Source organism: Podarcis vaucheri (assembly GCF_965113315.1).
Source record: "Podarcis vaucheri genome assembly, chromosome: 1".
In the NCBI taxonomy this organism is placed as follows: Eukaryota; Metazoa; Chordata; class Lepidosauria; order Squamata; family Lacertidae; genus Podarcis; species Podarcis vaucheri.
The window spans coordinates 47,398,938-47,423,749 of NC_138759.1; the positions used below are offsets into that span (position 1 = coordinate 47,398,938).

The 24,812-nt window shown below is 40.5% G+C and overlaps 1 protein-coding gene across 3 annotated transcripts in view; it reads right to left on the reverse strand.

The window, feature by feature from the left end:
• Positions 1–2,431: 2,431 nt before the first annotated feature.
• RBM25 (RNA binding motif protein 25) overlaps positions 2,432–24,812 on the reverse strand; it is a 30,988-nt gene continuing 8,607 nt past the window's right edge. For 2 of the 3 annotated variants that reach the window (XM_082224714.1, XM_082224713.1), the window contains exons 5-19: positions 23,781–23,838; positions 23,007–23,167; positions 18,643–18,825; positions 16,589–16,642; positions 16,249–16,332; positions 12,303–12,583; positions 11,586–11,799; positions 11,010–11,099; positions 9,763–9,836; positions 8,834–8,984; positions 8,137–8,461; positions 7,536–7,810; positions 5,031–5,129; positions 3,126–3,173; positions 2,432–2,981 (exon numbers count right to left, since the gene is read on the reverse strand). In XM_082224714.1, coding sequence (XP_082080840.1) covers positions 2,889–2,981; positions 3,126–3,173; positions 5,031–5,129; positions 7,536–7,810; positions 8,137–8,461; positions 8,834–8,984; positions 9,763–9,836; positions 11,010–11,099; positions 11,586–11,799; positions 12,303–12,583; positions 16,249–16,332; positions 16,589–16,642; positions 18,643–18,825; positions 23,007–23,167; positions 23,781–23,838 — 2,190 coding nt within the window. In that variant the 3' untranslated portion in view covers positions 2,432–2,888. The remainder of the gene's footprint in view (positions 2,982–3,125; positions 3,174–5,030; positions 5,130–7,535; positions 7,811–8,136; positions 8,462–8,833; positions 8,985–9,762; positions 9,837–11,009; positions 11,100–11,585; positions 11,800–12,302; positions 12,584–16,248; positions 16,333–16,588; positions 16,643–18,642; positions 18,826–23,006; positions 23,168–23,780; positions 23,839–24,812) is intronic. The other variant, XM_082224715.1, reaches the window with a different exon arrangement.

The following is a 24,812-nucleotide window of genomic DNA, read 5'->3' on the forward strand; positions in this document are numbered from 1 at the left end:
AACAAGAAGACAGAAAATGTTGTCAAACATAGGTAAAATCAGTAGTTTCAAAACAAATACACAAGTTACATGAGTTTACATGTCTGCTAAAAAAAGGGACCAATAAAAGACACTATCAGGTCAATTCTGCATTAAAAACGTATGCTTCAGTAGACGGTTGGGAGTTACGTACATTAAAATTAATTTTTCAGTTGTAATTTTTGCTGCTCTCGACTTGTTTTTTGCTGGTTAGGATGCAAACTGTTAATTTTGATGATGAGATTAATGTTACCAACAACATCAACTCCAGGGAGTCATGCAGCAAACTTTGGCTTTACCTTTTATTGCTGCACTGTTGTTGCTAATTTAGCACTGTGTGTCCATACATATCAAGCATGCATTCTCGTTTTCAAGTGTGCAGTGTTGCTTTTTCGATAAACCAACCATAGAAGCTGCTTTATAGCAGTCAGGCCACTTGTTCATTGTGCATAGGCTTCCCCTCCAGATTGGACTTTAAACCATCACCCTCAGACAGCATGGTCAATGATCAGCAGATGACAGGAGTCATCATCTCACACATCTGAAGGGCATCAGATTGAGAAATGCCTGACAGCAACTCTCCAGTTCAGCTGGATCTGCCTGGAAATGCTAGGACCCTTTCCCTTTTCATGAAGGGTTGTGGTAAAACTGACCATTATTATTCAGTTTTTTATTGTTCTTTGATTAGTTAGGCTATCACTTCTATCATTGTGTAACAGGTCAATACATATAATTTGTCTCCTAGAAGTGGTATGGTTCTCATTCTTGAGATTCCATTCCTTCCCCCCACCCCCAGTAATTGTAACAATACAATTCACTAGGTGGGATCTAGATTAAGTTTGGCAACTTTGTTTTTATTTCAACTTGTATTTTGTTGGTGTTTTATTGTACTCTATTTAAATTATTACTGTTAGTCACAGCAACATTTGGTGGAAACGCAGGCTACAAATTTAACAAATTGTACTTAGGGACTTCAGTTAGTCATGACTAACATGACTAACTTGATTTCAACAAACCCAAGTGCAACCAGCTTATTCTAGATCCAACTCAACACTATATAGTTTGGCCAGTGTGCAGAATTTGAAGCTGTATTTCCATACTGGGAAGTTTTTGCCAGATCAACAAGCCAACTAATCCATTACTTCCAGAAATGACGTAGAAGTGGTAGTATATTTTGAAACGTAATTAAATAATCAAAATCCAGATCAAATATATACATTTTTAATATCTGAAATATTTACATGGTGGAACCATTTATAGGATCCCATTTATTAAGAACAGTTTTTTCCAGCTGTCTTCTTATAATGCATGTACTCAGTAACTCAGTGTCATGGTTGCACCTCCTAAACAGGTCAACCTGTATCCTTCAGGTAAAGAGATATCAGAAGAGCAGTATTTTAAAAAGTGAGAATTGTTGCTTCCTGGAAAGTGTTCATCCTGCAATCAAGAAGGCCCATAGCGTACAGTCTTTCTACTTGTGAAGATTTTAAAAAATCCAGTTTACAGTACATTGTTATTGATACCACATCAGCATATGTATAAAACTCATACAGAGTAAGAGGACAAGAAATATCATCCTCTATCCGACAGACAGCTTACAGTACAAAAAGAAAGTCACAACTGACTTGATGACTTACATAAAAACAAATTTCTCCATTGTTCGAAAGCATATGATTTTAACATTGTAAACTGTTGTGCTCAAGTTACATTTTTAAACCTTTTCTATCCACAAGTTTCCCAAACCTGTCTATGGATTTTATTTTAAATAATCAAAAAATACTTTAGATGTCAGACTTGTATTAGTAGGAAGCTAAAATTAAATTTGTGCACTAGTTATCCTTGATTAAAAACACAACTGAATATGAAATTCTGTCACCACCGTAACTGAACAAAAGGCCTCATGTAACGAGCAGGAGAAAAATTATCAATGGCTTTACAAGGATGCCTGAGTTGAAGCAAGTCCACCATGTTTTTCTATAGATTCCTCTAGAACAGGGGTCTGCAACCTGCGGCTCCGGAGCCGCATGTGGCTCTTTTACATCTTTGCTGCGGCTCCGGGGCGGATACTAGCGAGGGGAGGAGGCGCATTGTGCGCCCCGACACTCCTCACTGTGGCGGGCGCTGTACTGGCTGTGACGTCGCATGGGGGTGGTGCGTGCGTTAGTCACACACCGTCCCGACGTCACCTTCCCGCCCGCTGTCAGATCGTGGCTCCAGAGATATATTTGCTTTAAATGTCGCAATGGTTTTGCGGCTCCCAGTTGTTGTTTTTTCTGCGGAAACGGGTCAAAGTGGCTCTTTTTGTCTTAAAGGTTGCAGACCCCTGCTCTAGAAATATTATAAAGTCCAACAAGGGAATGGTCCCCTATCCATGCAGATGAAAACTGTGTGCCAACAAAATGACTCCCATCCATTTTTAGAATTTTAAAGTTTATTCTAATATTTTAAAATGGAGAAGGGAAAGAAGAGGTTGGTGTATTTACATAAAATTCAATTATTTTGGTTTGTGGTAAGCACAGATGTTTCTAAAACATGGGTCTTTTTAATATTTACAAGGAACAGTTTAGAAGATGAATATCAGAGACTGTGTACAGCAGCTGCAGTAGTTTATGAAACAATACCTGTAACTGTACCTGGTGAGTGAAAAACCACCAATGCAGAATTCAGATAATTACAACCAAGGAAGCTGGGGTGAGGGCAGGAGGGAGGGAGAGGGGACCTCAGTGTAACAAGATGGGAAAAAATTCACATTTTCTACATTTAAAAAATACAGGTCTCACAAATGTCTCTTGAAGACAGAGAAACTTCAAAGTTCTTCAGTGATGCAGAACAAAAGTTGAAATGGCGCCCCCAAAACAAAAAGGGATTCTTTATTTCACCAGCCCAATTTTTTTGGCTTCTGTTTCATATATTAATAACCTCCACATTTTGACTATAAAAACTTCAGCTTCTTCATCTAGCACCTACACCAAAAAAGAAGAAAATAGGGCATTAAAAACCAAAGGAAAAAGTACATCTGAATACATTTAGTGAAGGTGATTCTCACAGAAGAGCTCTGTTTACACAAATTAGAAATTCTGGATGTGGCGTGTTTTTCCTTTACTCACCATAGCAACATCATCCAAGATGCTCTGCGGTGAACTATGAGCCATAACCTGAAAAAAGAGGCATATTAACATTGAGAACACAGCACTTGTATGACTGAAAATTGAACCATGCAAGATTTAGAACTGTTACCCGCATAACAGTAACATTCTAGCAGGTAGTAAACACATGTGTCTTAAAATAAAATCCATGAAAAGCAAGCCCGTTGCTTTCAATTTTAAATAAGGTTGTTTGTTCCAGGGGAAGCTTCTGAGAATGGAAGCAAGCACTGTGATTTTTACTGTTTTCCCCCTTCCCTCTGTAGCTCCTTGCACCTCAAAAACCTGTTCCAGAAGATTGGGGGGGGGGGCTTTTGGAAGAGCACGGGAGGTGTTACAGGTATGTAGGTGAAATAGGGAATTTAGGAAACGGCTTCTCTTCCCATTCCATTTACACAAGCCTCTGCTGATCAAAAACCCTTATTGTGAGTAGAAACACAACTGGATACAAACCTAAATGATTTGAAAGGTGGACCAAAAGGCATTTTTAGTTTCAACCCTCTTGTTTGATTCATAACAGGCATCTGATTGCATTTGTAAGTGACCGAGGTAGATCAAGAACAGTGAGAAAGGAAAGTTACCACTTGTGTCCTGCCACCTTAGTTAACTCAAAACAAAACCCTCACACTGTTTGCTGTCATGTTGGAGCAGACTGTACTTCCCAAAATAACTGATGCACAAGCCAGCAGGTTATGTGTGTAGATTTGCTTGTCCAGTGTAGCATCACTGAGTTGGGCTTCCTTGCGCCTCTAGTGGATGAAGGGAGGAGTACCTTTTACAGGAAATAGGCTGACTCCTCTTTAGTTTTGCATACTCACTGAGCATGAACAGTCCAGAAATGAAACTCAGACTAATGTTAACCTATATCCTACAACAAACCATTAACTGAAAGCCGACCGTGCTACCCAAGGTGGGAAGAGGTGTTGCAGGCTATGCAAGGGTGTGGCCTCGGTGATGCTACACTGGACAAGCAAAACGACTCTTCAGATAGGTACAATGGTGCTATTTCACTTGCCCATGTAGCATCACTGGGTTGGGATGTACAAAAGCCCAACCAACTAGGGTGGATCTCAACGGCAACAACTTACTAGTCCAGCCAATGCTGTTTCAGAGGAAGCAAAGGGTGTGAGACAGGCATGCTGTAGAAGTACTGAGTGGCCAGACATGCTGCCTGAAGTTTGAGCCAGTCAATGCTGTGTTGTGACTCAAAGGGTCTCCCATCCACCTGGACCAGTTGCCCCTCGCAATGTGCTCCAATGCACTCATGTAGCGTTGAGACTGCCATCCTACCCTATAAGGGGGATATTAGCTCCATTGGTGAAGGGAATGCCACACACAGCTGTGGTGTCCTCTAGGCCTGGTCTAGCCTGCTCAGGAGTGTTTGGCCTACTTCAGGCCTTGGTGGCTTGGGTGCATAGGGAATGGGAAACAGTTCGTACTTTGACTAGTGATGACAGTATACATTTCTAAGAATCCACCTCAGCCGATGACACCTCTGTAAAGGCTGAAAATTAAAGCCTGCAGAGAGGTAGATCTCTCTGTATCACTGCTGCTAAGGAGGGCAATCCAATTATCCCTAAAGTAGGGGTGGGGGGCAAGCTTCTTGTGTCTCCTTCTCAGAAGCCAGTCTGTGAAGATGAGGGAAAGAAAGTCTAATTTTTATTTTTAGTATCTATACATAGAAAGAACAGTAGAAACAGCGGAATCACAGAAGAAAATTGCTAAGCCGAAATGAAAGAGTAAAAGGAGCCAGACTATTTGCTATAAAAGCTATTCCTGCCTTAGTCCACCAGAGGTGCAAGTAAGCCCAACTGGCAAGCGAAATTATATCACCAGCCACCTAAAATACGTATTTATGAAGAAGTTTACCTTTGAACAAACAAAGTCAACTAGCGTTGCTTCTTCTTCACCAATATATTCTATTATTTTCTTGTTGATCCATGGTCTAATTCGACGTTCCATTAATGTCTAGAATAGAAAATATTATCATTTTAAAGTTTCCTTTTTTTTTATTTGGAACATACATTGCTTTCATCCCTTGTCACTTATAAAAGGTAAAAGTAAATGACCCCTGGATGTTGAGGTCCAGTCAAGGGCTGGGGTTCAGTGCTCATATCGCTTCAGTCTGAGGGAGCCGGCATCTGTCCACAGACATCTTTTCAGTTCATGTGGAGAGCATGACTAAACCACTTCTGGTACAACAGAACACCGTAACGGAAGCCAGAGCGCACGGAAACGCTGCTTACCTTCCTGCCACAGCGGTACCTATTTATCTACTTGCACTGGTATGCTTTTGAACCGCTAGGTTGGCAGAAGCTGGGACAGAGCAACAGGAGCTCACCCCATTGCACAGATTCAAACCACCAACCTTCAGATCAGCAAGCCCAAGAGACTCAGTGGTTTAAACCACAGCACCACCCACGTCCCTTTGTCACTTATAGCAATAATACTGTATTAACATTGAAAGAAAATCTCTGCTAGTTCAGACTAAAGGCCTATCTAGTCCTGCAACCTGTTTCCCAGAAAGGCCAACCAGCTGCCTCTGGGAAACTAACATGTAAGATATGAATGAAATAGCCCTTTCCCACTGTTCCCCAGTGACTTCTACTGAGGAATTTTGCCTCCATTATGCCCAATAGCTATTGAAAGCCTTGTCTATGAATTTGTCTACTTCCATTTTAGCTGGTGGCTATGACCACATCTTGTAATGTAGTGTGTAAAGAAGTACCTATTGTGTTTATGACTACAAGATTTAAATGGGCTTACATCAGTAAATAAGCCAAGTAAAGCTTGAATTAATTTTAACTACTGGTGCTATTTTTTAAAGATTTATCTGCTTCTGGTGTTTAATTATAGCAGAATGAAAAAGAAAAAATGTTTGAGGTTGCAACCCTACACACCTGGAAAGAAGTCCCACTGAACTCAATGAGACTTCTAAGACAATATGCACAGGACTGCACAGTTAAGATGGCATTTCCTTTATCAAAATTTGCTTTAAATTCCTTCGATTTCAAGGCATGTACTGTATGTAACATGTAAAAAAAATTAAGTAGACCAGTTTAAAGACAAAATGTTTATGAACTTAACATTATTCAATTGGTAGCTAGCTCTTGCCAAACTTGCAAGCCAGGATCCAAAATAGGACATGAGCAGATGTATCAATACAACAGGTTTTAGTTGCCTCCCTTTGCCTGCAGATCTTATCAAGGAGACAAGTTTGACTGAACAGCAACATGCCTCCTTACTTCTTGCCTGCTATATATTCCATGCTACCACTACTAGATGATCTGATATATTTTTCGCTCTGCAAGATGCACCAGATCATAAGACGCACCTAGTTTTTGGAGGAGGAAAACAAGAAAAAAAATATTCTGAATCTCAGAAGCCAGAACAACAAGTGGGATCGCTGTGCAGCGATCCCTCTTGCTGTTCTGGCTTCTGGGATAGCTGCACAGCCTGCATTCGCTCCATAAGACGCACACACATTTCCCCTTGCTTTTTAGGAGGGAAAAGATGAGTCTTATAGAGCAAAAAATACGGTAAACGGCTTGAATCCAGAATTCTCTTTCACTGATGAAAGCACAGTGAGCAGAAGTGATTTCCTCTTCCCCCCAGCCTCTTGTGTCCTCCATACAGTGGTACCTCGGGTTAAGTACTTAATTCGTTCTGGAGGTCCATTCTTAACCTGAAACTGTTCTTAACCTGAAGCACCACTTTAGCTAATGGGGCCTCCTGCTGCCGCTGGAGCACAATTTCTGCTCTCATTCTGAAGCAAAGTTCTTAACCCGAGGTACTATTTCTGGGTTAGCGGAGTCTGTAACCTGAAGCATATGTAACCTGAAGCGTATGCAACCCGAGGTACCACTGTAATGTGTTCCATAGGTTTCGGGGACTTTCCAGAACATTGTGGGAGAGCTGTAAGATGAACAAGTGAATATTGTCTCCCCTTCCTACTGCTAGTGGAATCCTTTGCTAGATTGGAAGCCTTTCACAAGCAGAGGGGCGCTTAGAAACTTAGGATCCAAGCCAATCTTTGCATTTCGGTAGAAATAAGTAAGTAAGTAAGTAAGTAAGTAAGTAAGTAAATAAATATCTACCTTAGCCACCCTGGGCGGCTTTCAACAAAACATAATTAAATTAAAATGATGTGACATGCCTATGTATAGGGTAGCATTTTTTTCCCCAGTTAAAGATAAATCGCAGGCATGGGGGCTTGGTTATGTACTGAAATAAGGATTTTCCCACAGAGCTCATATTATTCAATGAGGTGCACAAATTTTACCTATACTCAGTGTTGAACCACAAGAGCTGGCAAATTAGTGCAACACATGTCCTGTAGTTCATACTCAAGATTTTGTAAAAATTTACACTTACTGAATCCACAATAGACCAGTCAAGAGGATAAGCAAAGAGTTCTGGTTTGGCTGTGGGAATTTTCTCAATGAGACTCTTAATGTGCTTGCGCTTCTCCTCAGTATTGACGCTGCCTTTGGAGGAGCCTTTGTCTTCATCACCGTAATCCAGGGGCACCAGTTTCCTTTTTCGTGGCATGTCATCACTGTCTTCATCCTCAAACTTATTGAAGACACTGTCCACAGTGAGTTTCTTTCTTTTCACGGCATTGGGCTGGTTAGGACTATTGCAGGCACCTAAAATATAAAGAAGATTCATTCTAATATATTTAAACACAATCTGGAGACTCTTCCAAATTCAGGTAAGAGCTGCACTTTTAAAAACAATGGGATATCAACAAAAGAATAATAATAAAAGGCTGGGGAGAGAAAAATCAACCATAGAGCAAAGTGGCTACGATTAAAGAGTTTATTCTATGCTGCTTCACTCAACTGCTCTGCTCTCAAATGGATCAATAATAACTATACAATCAGAAGGTTCAAAGAAGGGAAGCACAGAATCTGACTTCCTATCTTTGTGCCCTCCTTCCTCACATGGATAGAAACAAGGGGAAAAAACTTGCCCAATTTGAGGCTAAGCCCTATTTTAGGCCTGTACTCCTCTGGCTGCTGCTGATCTGGCGAGTTTTCATGTGGGATGATAATACCACAGGGAGATTCGTCCCCAGGAGTGTTAGGAGTTGCGTTGCCACTTGCTGAGGAAACAGATGGGGCAGAGCTGATGGGTCGCAAGGTTGGTTTAAGGCAGGGCTTTTGCTCTGGCTCTTCCTCTTCCTCTTCAGGTTCTTCCCTCTTCTCTTCCTTTTCTTGCTTTTCCTCCTCCTCTTCCTCGGATTCTGGCTCCTGTTTGGTTTGTGGCTGTCGACGCCTTTCAGCCTCTTGTTCCATCTATGGAACAAAATTGTGGTCTTATGCACATTCTTCACCAAATGCACTTATTAGGAGTTTAAACATGCAAAGCAAGCCTGGCTGTCCCCGTAAATGGATAATCCTAGTTAATCCGAGGCAGTTTTTCAAAAGCTCAAATTTATTTGGCTTTATAAGTAAGGAATAATCCAGATTAACAATACTATGATACTTATATAAAGAGATCTGAAACAAAAAAACTGCTTTCCACATGAACATGGGGATAAACCCAGGACATGTCAACCAAAAGTGTCAGCCACAAATCTCTAGCTTACCAATAGTCAACTGCATGACATGGTGTACTATTCTAAAAATGCTCATTCACCACCCTTTGCCAAAAAAGGAGTTTCTTACCCTCTGTAGCTCTGCATCTGGATCTGGGTGTCCTTCTGCAAGAAGACGTTGCCGGATTTCTTCCAGTTCTTCCTTTTCCCTTTTCCTATCTCTTTCATCTGCTTCCATTTCCTTTTCCCTATCTCGCAATCGCTTCTGCAGAGCGCTTCCCCTGTAACATGTATTCACTTTTGTTTTAAAGGTCTCGTGGCACTTGTTTCCCACAAATATTTGTCAAAAACAGCACACCATAAGCACCCGATACAGAATATTGACTATAAAGTTTCATGTTTCATTCCCTACATCAGAGAAATAAAATATTCTGTTTGGAGTAGGATTTAGCCATGTACTTCTTTGCATCTGAATTCTTACAAGAACATGCCAGGAAGGAATAGCAATTCTTAAAACTAGGGAAATAAAAGATCCTTTAGTTTGAAAGTGATTACGAGTCTCCTCATTCTTCCAACACCAAGTTATCTGAATATGTTCAGTGCTTTTCATAAAAGAGGTATTTGCTAGGATTTGTCTAATGATCACTCTTATTGGTGCTGCATTAAATTTACAAATTTGGGGCTGCCATTTCCATCATTGACACACAGGTTTCCTTTGTGGCGTGGAGCACCTTCGGCCAGCTTAACCCGATTCACTCACTACATACCCCACATTGGGCAGAAATATCCCTGCATTGCTGTGGGTTCGACTAGATGACCCTCATGATCCCTTCCAACTCTACAATTCTATTATTCTGAATCACACTGTAAACCTCTCCTACTCATCACATGTTGGAACACAAGGTTTCCTACATATGTCTTTCTGATAGGAGTCACGTTGACAAAACCTGAGAACACAAACTGATTTATCTCATGAACCGCCCTGAGAACTGCAGGTATAGAAGGGTATACAAATTTAATGAATAAATAAAAATCTCCTGCAGTTCATGCTAAGCATACCTGTAGTATTTTGGATCATCTCTGTCATCATCATAATCTTCTAGAAATTCTTTTAGACGCTTAGCTTCTTTTGCCTATAAGAGAGTTGAAAACATTTAATTAATTTCAGACAGAAATTAGCTCATCACCCTTGAAGGAGCAGAAGTTATTCCCTACCAGAAAGTTTCTAGAGTAGCACCTTCCTTTAAGTAGATAGCAAGTCACTACTAGTTTGCTTTTCCTGCTTCGGAAACGGTATTTCCTCCTCACAAACTACTGAACCCTCTGAAGCTTGAGTTGAGAATGGACTTCCCAGTTCTGAACTAAAGTGTAGAGGCATGAGATAAGTTAGCCAGGCTTTGCAAAAGGGACCTGAAATAATCGCTTTGAGTGCAAATCTGCCTCAAGTAGCCTGTCAGTTCTGGCTAGGATGCAAGAGAACCAAGTTAATGAGCTCTAAATGCATGAGAGGAATTTGGGCATGCATTTTAGAAAGCAGTTTCCTGTGCCAATCCACTTTTGAAAACAGTCTACAATATAGCTTTTGAAAATGGATGGGTCCAGCTGTTGAAAGAAACATGTAAAAATGTCACTAGGCATGCAAACCTAGATCCAGCTTCTGCGCAAGTAGGAGTGGAATCAGGGCTGCTTAGCTGGGGAGTGCAAAGCCCCTGTTTCCCAGGTGAGCGATCTCTGACCCCACTCCTGCTTGCATGGGAGCAGAAGAGGGATCAGCTGAGGAGGTGCAGGCTCCATCACACTTTTCCTGTGAGAGATGTGTGGCCACGTTCCCCTCAATGGAGAAGTTTAAATGAGCACCACCTGGCAAGGCGGAGACAGCCTGACAGCTGCATAAGAGGCAGTGCAGGGGTTCTCGGATGCAGCTGCCGGGCTGGAGAAGCGGGATCATGGCTCTCTCAGCTTGGGAGGAAGGGCTTGAACTCCCCAGGTGAGCAATCCCAGTCCTACTTGCATGCAAGCTGGAGTGGGAGCGGGCATCTCTCAGGTGGGAAGCGGACCTTTTCACTTTATAAGGAACAAAGTCTGTAAAGCAGCCAAACACTTTCTTTTCCCATAATGCTTTTTTAAAAATTGCGGCAATATACAGACTCAGCTATTTTGTATTCACATTTGTGAGCTACCACTTAAGTCACAAAAATATTACGACTACTACTACTGCCACTACAGGACACCCTTGTATACCAGCACAGAGATTCTGCCATTTGAGCATCTAATAAAAGCACTGCAAAAAATAATGAACCCCTTACCATTTCTCTTCGCCTTTCTTCCTCCCTCTCAGCTTCTTTTTCATATTCTCTAGCTTTTTTCCGTTCTCTGATCTCCCAGTTTTTAAGACGCTGAAACCAAATAATCTGTTTACTATTTACTGAACCAGAGAGGAAAAAATCCCATATGTCACTTGAGAGAAGCAAAACCATCCACATTTAATTATATCACCCAGTCTTCTGTTTCAATACAGAGGTTCTGTAAAATGCTCTGAAGTTTGATGGTCAATGCTACAAAATGATTAGAATACAGGTATGGGCAGGAAACATGCTCCACGATAATGGAGTTGGATCTTTAACAACTGTGATCAGACCTCCATTCGGAGAATGGGGCTTTCACCCTGAAAAGGGACAACCTCCTTTCAACAAGTGCCTCCTAAGGGAGCATGGGGTACTGGGGGTACTGGGGGAGAGGGGCTTCAATGCAGGGCTCTGCAGCCAGTGGGTGGGATGGTAGAGTTAATATTCTCACCCCACCCCTGAAAACCAGGTGTTTTCCATTTGCAACAGAATCCCTTAGTATCCAATCCCCAGATCAGAAGCAACATCCTCCTATACCTCTTGATAAGCTGCTTCCTTTTCACGGAGCTTCCTTTCCAGTTTGCGCCGCTCATAGGCATCTTCTTCATCCTCTTCTCTATCCCGTTTCTTGTCCTTTTCTCGCTCTCTCTCCCGTTGTTCTCGTTCCCTTTCCCGCTCCCGTTCCCTCTCTCGTTCCCGTTCCCTCTCCCGTTCTCTCTCTCGCTCCCTTTCTCTGTCTCTACTTTTCTCTCTGTGGACAAATATCATGACAAATGATTAATGCATTTAATACTGCTGGTAACAGAGGTTAGGGCTAACAAAACTAACTCTACTAGATAATTTAAACACCATACAATACGAGGTTTACAAAAGTAGTGATTTTGAGATCACCGAAATTAAGCCAAAACTCAAAACCTCTGTTAAGTTTTTCAAATTAGCCACAACATTGCTTGTGTAGTGATTAGACAAATGACGTTTTGAACAGACACGGTACATCAGTCTGCTGTCTTTACATTGATATATATACACACACACGTCTCTCTGTACGTTGGTTGTGGCTTTATTCCGTCAGCCAAACCATACAAAAGGGCCTGAGGGACAGGGCACCACGGCTGTCAGCAAATCATACTATTTAATTCATTGCCTCATGGCTTATTGCATGCTGGTCTTCAAAACAGGTTGCATCCATGAATTATTTCCTTAAGAACCACTGTCAAATTTATTAACAGGTATTCATTACACCGCACAATTTACCTGGATCTGCTCCGATCTTTATTTCGGTCTGAGCTTCTTTCGCGGTCTCTGTCTCGATCTCTTTCCCTGTCCCGGTCTCTGTCTTTAGTGCGGTCCCGATCTCTGTCCCGTTCTCGTTCACGCTCCCGTTCCTTTTCCTTCTCTCTTTCACGCTCTCTCTCCCTCTCTCTTTCACGCTCCCTTCTTTCTCTTTCACGCTCCCGCTCCCTCTCTCTTTCACGCCGTTCTTTTTCAATTTCTTGTCTCTCTTTCTCCTTTTTGCCTTTTTCCTCCTCCAATTTCTAGAAACCAAGAGGATTTTCAAAGTTAGCACGTAGCTATAGTCGGAGGCCCCACCCCACCACCACGCACAACACCCAAGGCTGGTAGTGAGCATTTCAAGAACACCAATAATTTAACATTTAAATATTTAACAGCTTACTGACAGCTCATAAGAAAAAAAGTTCTGCAATTGTAAGGCTAGATTTCGTGCAAAAAGCATATATCTAACATAGACTGGCAATCTCCAACCTTGGAAAGAAGGGCAATGCTCACCTCATATATGCATATGCTGACAATTACATAGTGCATTGCCATCAATAGTTCACAGAAAACTCCCGAGCCACGAAAGATAGAAAAGAGCTTGAACACAGATGAATTTTTAGCTGGCAAAGTTAATCCTGCCCATGTAGTCATATCATTTAGTAGGATGCTGACAGACAAGATTACCTCATACCACAGCCAAACCAAATTCATTCTGTGCAAGGATGGGAAGTAAAATCAACTTCAACTGTGTACGTTACTTGAAATGTTTGGAAGGATACATCTTACCAATCACTTTATTCTCCCCAACTTTTTATTTTTTTGCATTCACTGCTTAAAGTAATGGTTTCTAAAGAACAGGATCCTCAAGAAGGTTGGAAATCGCACATAGACAAGACTAAAAGGTTATACAGTACATTTTTAATGAATTCTATACAAAAGTGCATTTTTTAAATTCAAAAAGTCATGCCTATTACCAAAACTCCCATGAAGACAATAGAAAAATAAAATCTCATAAAAATGATAGATAAATCCATCCTTGGAAGCAATTGGTGTGTGTTAACTTACAGGTGCTGTGCTAGGACATGGACCGCCAACACTGGATTAACCTTGCCTACAAGCTATATTTCTGGGAGGAAGAGCAAGTACATGGTTCACAAGTAAACCCAAAAAAGGAAGGAAAAAAAAAACATAAGCCAAATATCAGCCTGATGGGTGCCAAAATATGAAGGGCATGATCCTTCCACATCCACGTGTTGTGCCTGAAGAGATCAACGTAGGGCTTAACAGAGCCCATTTCTCACGCCTCCTCTCTTTAGCGCACATGTGCAACCAGTGCACCATACCATTTCAGCCAATAAGAGGCTCTTGCATCACTACTCAGCCCCCTCTTGTCACTTGGTGGAAGGAGCAGGATCCGTTCCTTCACCAAGTGGCAAGTGGAGGAGGGTGTAAGAGACGTGCACAAGCCTCTTATTTCCAGCAGTGGCCTGGTTCATTGCCTGCATGTATGCTAAGGAGAAAGTAACAGAGCACCATTATTCCTTACAGGGTCTGTCTGTGCATGGGTGCAGCATGAGTGAGGAAGGATTATACCCTAAATATATGGTATGCAGTTGATGCAAGGGGGGAAGAGCAAAATCGCCCCATTTGGCACCGTGTTTACCACCGTTGAAATAATTTATAAACTGGAACAATAAAGTGCGCATTTATTTCTCCCTTTCAACAAAGAATTTAAGACAACTTTAAAAACAATCTTACCTGTCAGACAGTCTTCTCGTGTGCGCTCATGGACCAGAGAACCAAAACAAAGTCACAGTAATAAAACTAATAAACAAAAGGTCAATATATCTAACCACCACACTAAATGGCACCAAAAGTGAAATATAGGGAGGGTGGTGTTAGATACATTGAACTCACAAAAGAAAAGGGTATTTGAGAATGGTAGAGAACAGCCATAATGGAGGAGGAAAAAGTGAAAGTGTACAGAATGTGGCAACCTACTTTCTAAGTGAAATGCTCTCATACAATATAATTTCATTTAGTGTATTAAGGTTATGCTAGCTATATTAACTTTCAAAAGCAGAACTTACCTCAAATTTCGTATACTTTTATAGAAAAGTTTATATACTGAAATGATCGATACTTACAGATTATTTTAGTTGTTCCAATAAGAATGTCTTTGGTTAAGTTCCGGGATTCCCCCGCAAAAATTTCTTTTGTAGTAAAAGCCATGATAAAAATTTGCATTGACTTTTGGCATCTTAAAGGCTTTTATTTCAAGCTTCTCTTTTCTTAAAAGCCAAATCAGCACTGCTGCTTCATATTGAAAATTTAAGTAATAGGCTGCTTCCAAGTGAACAAAAGGATGTTTTATAGGAAATGAGGGGTGGAAAGGATTCAGGATATGCTAATAAAGTAATGGCAAAGAAGGTAGGTAGGAAAAAAAAAGTAAAATCTTACCTTCGGTTCTCTTCAGACTCATCTGTGCTGTAAATGGACACCCCCTGCAATGCTGATACCCTAACAGTCCGATTGTTTGTAAATTCTAACCAAAAAACATGCAAAGGTTCACTGTGCTCATTAGCCAGCCCCTTTTTGAACATCCCACCCAATATATGAAATGGCCATTTTGTATTAGATTTAATTCCATCTATTAGAAAAGGTTAATTCAAAATATTCCCCAATAGGATAGATCAAAGGCAGCAAAATGCCCAATTGCTTCTGAAACAGTGAAGCATATTTTGATTTTGTTTTAACCACATTATTTCTTTACATTTCAGAGGTATGTTGGGGCTTGGAAATAAGACGATGTTTCACCACTGAACAGTTTCATACATCTTCTGGAACAATTATCCTCAGGTTCTCATTCCAAAGTTATACTACAATATGTTGCATTGCCAGCAATGTACATCCATTTTTGCTTTAAAGTAAGTGTGATCCTGTAACCAGAGTACTTTTTACCCGTTTTGTAAATTCACACCGTTATACCAATATTAGCAAACTACAAGCACTCATTTCAGGGATAAATACTTCACTGAGCGTGCAGTACTCCAGCCTTGGTGGGCAGTTCATATTCCCTTAGAAGCTAACATCAAGAGACAGTGCATGCATAGCTTGAATTTCACCCCCACTTAAACCACCCTTCCCAACCGGAACACATTCACAAATTCACATTACAGAAACTTCTGTAGGTGGGAACCCTGAGGTAGGATTTGCTGTGTAAACACATTTCCAAGCCAGTTACCCCTTTGCATATTTTTCTGAGGGGGCATCCATAAATAATAAAAAAAACAGAAGCTCATACTTACATCCTATTCCATGTTACTTTCCAAGCTGTGTTTTTCATCTTGCATTAGTCACCATATGATCTCTATCATAATGGTGGGGGTCAATGAATAGATTAGCTTAATGGGAATTTACAGTTCTTCCATGCATCTAAATTTTGGTAAAGTCTGATAACCACTAACCTAATTTAATTTCACCCCCATTCTCAACTCAGAGCTATTAAATTAAATATCAAGTTTAAATTAAGCAGCAGAGCTCAGTAAAACAGAGTTTGAATTATGTCTTACAACTGCTTGAATGATGTGGGGGCCAGAATGTTTTACGCAGCAGCCCAGTCTAATTATTGGATCTTATGTAAATGGTTTCAGCTGCTTTGGGTTAATTTTAAGAAAAGTGGGGTAGATGTGTTTGATTTTTTAATGTATTCACACTGAGGAGACTGCAAGATAGTCATTAGAAAATAAAAAGGACAAAATAAGATGATTTAAGTGGGATTTTGTCCTTAGTGGCTCTTTAGACACACATTATGCCTACTATATGTGATATGGTCATGTGCTTTTAAATTTTCTAAAGGGGGAGGGAAACTGGATTTTGCAAAAACCTAATTTTGTATAAGGTACAAAAACAAGTATACTACCTTGTGCGTATCTCTGAATTTACTGATCTCTCGGGATATCAGGTCCCTTTTATCTTCTTCCATTTCAATAGCATTTATATCCTCCTGTAAGAGAGAAAGGGGGGCAGAACAGGAGACAGAATATTAAAACCCATCTGCACAGAAACAGGAGAACCAAAAGAAAAGCTGAAGGTTAGATGTTTTGTACCAGTCTTGTAAGAGATAAATAAAGGCCTTCTGCAGTACCAAACCTCACAGTCTGATGTTAAATGAATGAAAAAAAAATTAGATGGACACGAGTCACAAATCTGGTAACTAGCAGTAAACATAGTCATTGTCAAAGCCTACAATGTAAACGAACCTTGGTGATGAGTGGATAGGGTATCAGTGGGGCCACTGGAAATCTGCGGAAAATCTGCGGAAAAATCCACGGAGATTTCTTTTTTAAAAAATAGATTGCACACTACTCTGGAAAAAAAACAATGTTCTGTATGTTTGCAGAATAAGCAATATTGCATTGCTGTGACCGTAGGTCTGACTCAACAAAGTTACAGAAGAACCTCGCTAATTCTCCGTTTACTGATCTACTTCTCGGCAAAGGTTTGCTGGGTGCCACCTCACCCTGGCATGTCTCCATTTAAAATTGCAGAACATTAACATTCTAGGAAATCTTGCAAGCTAAGCTACGCTTGTTAAAAGTGGCCTTTTGTGGTACTATTATAAGCCTTGTTTTGTTTCTTACTCGCTAATTCGCAAAATTGTAATTATATCAAGGGGCGGGTTGCCAACAGTTACTGCAAATTAGCGAGGTTCCCCACATCTGAAATCAAGAGTCAGATTTCACTTGCCATTGCTTTTCCCCGCACTCTCAATTTTCCCACATTATCCCTCATCTTTTCAACCAACAGAATGGGCAAGGGAACCAGTCACAATTATAAGCATTCAATAAAGGGGATAACAGTGCCTCAAAACCAGCTTTACACGGCACCCACCACAGTTTTATATACTTCCCTCCCCCCACCATGCACAGAGCTTTCTTAGTCCCACACTTCCCAACAGATAAGGGAATGAGAAGTCATGCTCGTGTCCCATGTTCATCCTTACAAAATAAAGATGCACTTCCACTATTTCAAGGGGCAGGAAGACAAGGACACAGTTAAATGTTTCATTGTTCTGATAGACCACACTAAATTTAAAACCCAGCTACATCAGCAAGGTGTGGCTACAGGTCACCCTAAAACTAGCAGTTATTAAAGGAGGAAGATCAATATTCAGTACTTTTAATATAGGCTTCTAAAAAGTAACCTCTCAGTACAATTATGTCTCTCAATACCATTATATTCTTGATTATACACATAACACAATCCATAGCATGGATAATAACTTTTAAAGAGAGACATGACTTGCCTATAAATAAGTGCAGAATGCAAAAAATCAGTGCAAGATTAAGTTAAGTGGAGGCTAAAGAACAGTGGGAGGTGCACTCACTCCCTGAGTGAGAAGCATTATTTCTTGCACTGCCTTTTCATACACTTCACCAGCAGCCCAAGCTATCTTATTGCTTGCTATCAGCACAACATAAGGGAGAAAGTTAAGCTTAGTAAGAAAGGCTGCAGACAGAAACCAAAATTCACCCCCATCTCTTGCTATGAGTGGCAGGTATTAAGAGCCCATCACTGAAACAATCATGACGCATTTTCATGGCTGGCATAATTACTACTAAGCTGTACCCTTTCCCCCCCAGAGGAAAGCAAAAATTAGTGTAATCATCAGCAGGGTTATCCACAGAAGGGGGATTATAGCATTTTGGGTCAAATGTTACACTTATAAAGTATGGACGTCACTGGCCCAACAGCCAAATATTAACAAACCATTTTGTAACATCATGGCTTTCATCCCTCAAGGATAAGAAAGAGCTTCTTAGCTATGTGCACAAACATAATTAAATCAGGACAGTGAAGAAGGGCTGCCAATCAGCTGAGTTGTGGCTATAACACCAGTGCAAACCTCTATGACCCAGTGACTTAGGGCATTTAAGATGTCAAACATTACAGGCAGAATCTCTTTTAGGGTCTTAAAATCATCTCCCCATCTCAAAAAAACATTTTGCAATTACTTCAATACATGTATTTTAGAAGGGATGAAAGGCTGAATCAAACCTGCTGAGATTCAAACCTGTAGCTCCAAGAAGTCTAGGCATTTGTGACCTTTGTGTTCACAGACCTACAACATCCACAGGGTTTGGCATCTAGAACTGATTTAATTTCAGTATGAAACATGAAAACTTCTGCTAACATCAAGGTTTGTTGATTTGTGTTCTCATCAGATGCTTTGAGCTAATGTATTGGCACAGGGTTTGGCCCTTATGTAGGGAGATGAAGTAAATCTGTTTGTGTCCAAAATCAAAACACATACATCCTCCTTCTTTTCTTTTTTCTTCTTCCTGGGATGAGAGTCAGACTCTTGGGAGGGGGCATTGAGCTCGCTGGAATATTCCCGTATTAAGACTTCAATGGCCCCTTTAATTAGCTGGTCTCTTCTCTTTGCTTCTTCATCGAGGGCTTCGTCATCATCAGGTGTAGTTTCTGGCCTGGTGTTCTAAAGAATAACACAAATCTTGAAGTCAAGCATATGGGACATAGCAGAACGGCATCCAAAATGTTTACTTCATATGAACTAAATAGGTCTTTTACATGTAGCTAGCAAGTGGAAGTGTTTGGTGTACTTAACATCCTTACAATCAGCCTTTAACTACGGATTCTAGTAGGTCCTCGCTTGTCCTGGGCGATATCTGGTTTTCAACATTGTGCTATATCACCAGCTAAACATTGCAATATACTGATACATCACAAGGTCTGAAATAAGGATGGAGCTATGTAGAGGCATTGGCTGGCTTCAGTTTTCCCACATTGGGATTTCTGCATAACTAACACACCCACACAGCCACACCCCATGATTCTCAATATATTGCCAGGCCAAAAATTATGAAACCGATATAATGATATGGACTTCAACCAGTTTTGGATGATATATCAATACGTTGCCCAGCCTTAGTCCTCACAAGAGTGATACACAGAATTTTTCAATTGGCAAACCCAGAAAGTTCACATATATCCCCATCATTTTCTCAAGACAAAAGGCCTTCCTAGCACTCTACTACTTATTTTCATTGTTGGAAGACAAAGCTAAATTAATGACTAAAGCACTGCTTGTGCTGCAAGAATTCAAAATGTTTTATTTTGTACAGAACCAACCAGCTGACAAAGCTGCAGAGTGATCACACACAACAGCATTGCCTTCAGTAAAGACCAGCTGAGTAGTGCTCGGCACTTGCTGCAGAAAGGTCCTCTGTGCATTTCTGGGAAGTGGTACCCAATAACTCCTGGGTGAAGAGAGCAGCATGCACTCTTGGGTGCTGCACAAAGGTGCATAAGATGCATTTAGGCAGCAAGATCCAACACTTTTCGTGCCTGCCAATCCTTTATAGCTAAGTCTCTTTTGGTTCCTCTGCCATACCACCTTCCTCCCAATTTTGAAGCTGGGGCAGTGGCAGGAACCACCACTCTACTGCTCAGATGTACCTTTCAAGCTGAGAATAACGATTGCCACTCATCACACATGACAGAGGGCATGTTGAAGCCTGGCACAAACTTTAAAGAGAATGCTACACTACAATGTGTGTGCTCTCTGAAGAAATAGAAATAATTTAGTGTGGATTCATGTGACATTTTTATGCAGCAAGTACAACATAATACAGTGCAGGTTTCAAATTAATACGCTATGTCAGCAGTTATAGAAATATTCTGTTCTGTAGGATTAAGAATGCTGTTCAACAAAGCGGAGAACACATACAAGGCAACACCGTACCAACCTACCCTTTGGGTCACACATTACCAAACTTATACACAAAGTTTGTCTGCAGTATAAAACAGACTTTTGGATGTAAGTGGTCATACTGCACAATGACAATACATGTGTGTAAAATGCTTTAACATACATATCTGTAGACTGTCACTTCCACACTAGAATTGCTGAATTTCAATTTTCCGTGTAAGATGAATGTAACATAGACCTTAAACTATTAATAAAAACATTAATATATACACAGTTGCCTACAAAACTTTAATGATTATATATTTAAAGGCTTATAGCTTGCCTCTCGGAAGGCTCAAAGGGGCTCACAACAATTCTAAATCTAAAAATAAATAAATCACAGAATCAAATACAGTAAGAAATGAAAATCCCCACTTTCCTCCTTACAAATAGTAAATAGATAAATTCTCATCTGCACATAGAAGTATGAATGACCTGAGGCCAAGTGACTTCAACTTGCTCCAGGCCATTCTCAGCCTATAGCCTGGCTGCAAGGAAAACCTAAATACAGAAAAAGAATGTGCATATTACATTTTTTAAAATCTTCCATCCCATCAAACATTTGTCACTGCTGTTGCTACTGAGGAGCAGTGGGGAAAAACAGGCAATGTCCTACCATGTTTTCCCTCCCTTTTTCATACACTTGTATTAAACTTAAATAATAAATTCTTGCCTTAAAAAGAGGGGATGGGAATCTCACCTGAGAATAAGAGATGGATGTCCAGTCAAATGCCAAGTGGATAAAGAGTGAATAGAAAAGAGACAGGCTTATGGAGAAGCAGTAGCTAAGAAGTAGGGGCAGGAGGGGATTTCAGCTGGTGCAGACGCTGCAATGTCAAGGAGGAACAGCCTGAAATGACCTAATAGGTAGTGCTGCTTAGGTGGTAGTAAAAGAAATTAAGGGGGTAACAGTATTAGTCAGGGATGGAAGTTAAGGAGAGCCAGACATCTGCCTTATTTAGTTTCTCCATATTTTAAGACAGCAGGAATTTATGGAGAGCTTTCTTGTCTGCTCATGTGAAATAAACGCAGTGATACCTCGTGTTACGTACTTAATCCGTTCCGGAGGTCCGTTCGTAACATGAGGCGCGCTTTTGCTAATGGCGCCTCCTGTGCCCCTGGAGCGCAACTTCCGCTCGCATCCTGGGACAAGGGGCATCTACTTCTGGCTTAGCGGAGCGTGTAACCCACAGCATTCATAAGGCGGATGGTACATAACATGAGGTAGCACTGTACTAAAATACTCTTACTTTACAGGCTGTGTATCAAAAGGGTAAACCCTGAACCCCTTTCTATGGCACATGGGTAACTAAATTTAACTCATTAAAAGCTTTTAACTACTTTATCACACAAACATAGAAAAAAGTTAACAATGCATTAAAACACTTATAAAGATGTTTCAGTGAGCGGGTTGGCTGTGTTTTGCTTCTGGTCTTTATTTCTCCCTTCCTTGCCCCAAGGACAAATTACATTGAATGGTGAGGCATGTATTCCTAACCAGGAGTCTGCTGAAGCTGCTAGAGTACAGCAACACTGCAAGCTATGCAAGATTGCTTAAGTTACTACAATTAAGAAAATGCACTATATTTCACATCTTCTTTGGCTGAGCCTTGGCTATAGACTTACATCAAGATAAAAAAATTCTAAATATCTTGTGTTTTTCTCTCTCTAACATTATCATTTCAGAAAAGCTGTAGTATAAAGGTAAATGACCCCTGAACTGTTAAGTCCAGTCAAAGGCAACTACAGGGTGTGGCGCTCATCTTGCTTCAGGCCAAGGGAGCCAGCATTTATCCACAGACAGCTTTCTGGGTCATGTGGCCAGCATGACTAAACCACTTCTGGCACAACAGAACACCATGACGGAAACCAGAGCGCATGGAAACATTGTTTACCTTCCTACCACCAGAGTACTTATTTATCTACTTGCACTAGCATCTACTTTCTTGCATGGATCCAAACTGCCAACCTTCCGATCGGAAAGCCCAAGAGGATCAGTGGTTTAGACCCTTTAACACTGTATTATTAGCAGACAGCTTATTATTATATACATTTTTTAAAGTGAAATCACTGGTTGATAGGCAAGCCTGTAAAAAAATTCAAGGACTTGCAACTTGTGAACTTATTTGAAATTTTGATATAGTGCACCTGTGTGAAATGACTCACTTTCTAGACTGATTTCCTCATGTTTTGCATCTTAGCCAGGGCCGACTGTTCTTGGGACTATTATATGCCTCACTTCTTCCAATCTTACTCTTTTCTCTTCTAAATACTTAACTGGGAGGGTGTTTACAAATGTGATTTGACATGCAGTTTGTGGCTAGGTTCACCTGCTTGTGCTTGTTATGAAGCTATCACTTAAATGGTTAGGTTGAACTATGGTGGCCTGAGAACATATATGGACACAGTGCTTGTTGGCAGAGGACATGCAAGCACGTGTACAACTTTGTACATTAAGCAAAGCTTTTCATGCTGGTCATACCCAGCTGGAATCAGATTTTTTTTATTCTGGAGTTGGCAGACTCTGCTCTGGATCAGCAAGTCTAGCAGAGAGCAGGGCATCTGGTTTCCTCCTGAAAATGGTTGGGTTTGATCTGAGGGACTCCAGCTGCTCATCCCTTAACCTTCTTTTGTCAGCCAAAGTTTTATAATCCAGTTTCTCAAGCAGAAAGTGCAGTTTGTTGGGGATTTGAAGTTTACACTCAAATTCTGATCATGAAAATTAAACAAAAGAACAGTGCAACAGTCATCTGCAGAAAAGGTGTAATAAAGTCAGCACAGCAGGTTAAATTGCAACAGAGAATAAGCAAATCAGGTAAAAGAACAAAGAGCACTTAATGCCAATCCAATTTATTTGTAATTCAATTGTTTCCTGTCCCAGTTTAGCATAGTTACACACAACATACCCCATTGGAAGCCCTTTTCTTCGCTTTCCATTCATCTAGCTGAGCCTTCGTCTTGGCATCAACTTTCACAAGTAGTTTCTTTTCTCCAATTTGGAGATCATGTAGTAGCCTGAGCGCACGTAGTGTGGATTCTGGTTCTTTATACTCGCAGAACCCAAAGGCTAGGGAATGAATAATTGAGATTTATAAAAGCAAATTTTAAAAAAATTATATATGCACAGGAGAGCAACACTCACACACAATTGCCTTTAATGTCAACTATTTGTTTTATGATTTCACCAAATATATGGCAGGACCTCAGTTAAAACACATTTTCAGCCCAATCCCATAAACCCAAGCAATTTCAATTCAGAGGATGAAGGCTACACCCGTCCTGTGCTGCTGCCTTTCATCTGAAATCCCATTACGGTCAGTTACTAGTTTTTCAAAAATACTAGGTTGCTGCAACATTTAACTGGCTGCATAAAGTTACAATCCACTCTTCAGTAGTGGGGGAAGCTGGTTAGCATGGCAGCATTAATTCTCAGTGCTATGTTGGTACAGTACAATTGGGTAGCAAGCAGTACCAGATCAAGGGCCCAGATCACCACTGATCTGCAGTGGAAGGCACAACCTGTGTTCCATCCGATACACTTATTGACTCACAGAATAGCTCAGAGTAAAAATAAAATTAAGCCCTTGCTGCTGAAGCGTGGGCACTTCAGTAATTTAACCAAGCTTGTGTATATCCTCATAGCTATTAGAGGGAAAAGAAAAGGATAAAAGTATATATACCTTGAAGTTTTCCAGATGCTCCTTGAACTCTCTTCCAACTCAAAACCAAGCCACATTTCTGTAAAATATTTTTGACATAATGTTTATTGAGGCAATTGATTTTTTTATTTTATTTTTTGCTACTCAGAAAACTTCTCTCACTCTTGAAAGTTCTCAATGAATTTTGTGTCAGTTGAGAAGACATCCTAAAATAAATTAACACACCTAATAGTTGTGGTGGCGTCTAGTATTTTGTTATCACAACTCTGCTAATCATCATTATTTAACCTCTTCTACCACCTCCACAGACAGCTCCTTACTCCTTGTACATAAAAGTTTGTCTTAAAACATATCCTCTATTATCTCTCAGTGGGTTTGATTATTTTTTAAAAGGAGAGGAAAAATAACCAGATTTTTTAAAATACTAAACAAAATTTCAAGTTACCACTTCCCTATTTATAAAGTGTCTCTTTAAAAACAACCTGGTTTAAAATGAAATATGAATTAAGAACTGTACTTCTATATATTGATAGGGTTGCATCTTATAAAGCATGATCGTACATTGGGACTTGCAGTACCAAAATCTGGAGAATTAGGCGACACACCAGAGCAAATTCTGGGGTTTGTATGTGGCTGGAAAGGGAAAAATCAAAATCAAAGTCTCATTCTGCAAATGGGTTGCCAGAATTGGATCTCACTTATAATTTCTTAAAACCCTACTAATCATGATAATTTATGATCACTTGGTTGGTTAGGTCATGGTGCTGATAACACCAAGGTTGCAGGTTCGATCCCTGTATGGGACAGCTGCATATTCCTGCATTGCAGAGGGTTAGACTAGATGATCCTTAGGGTCCCATCCAACTCTACAATTCTATGATTCTAAAGGCTGCCCTATTCTGCAACCCTGGTGAGTTGAAGGTCTGCCATCTCCTTCCAAATACTCATTTCCTTGACTGAAGTCTTTGCAATAAGGCCCTGTTACATCTGCTCCTATTATCTGAGGCATAGCAATTAGATATGGTCTTTTCAGTAGTGGTGCCCCAGCTATGG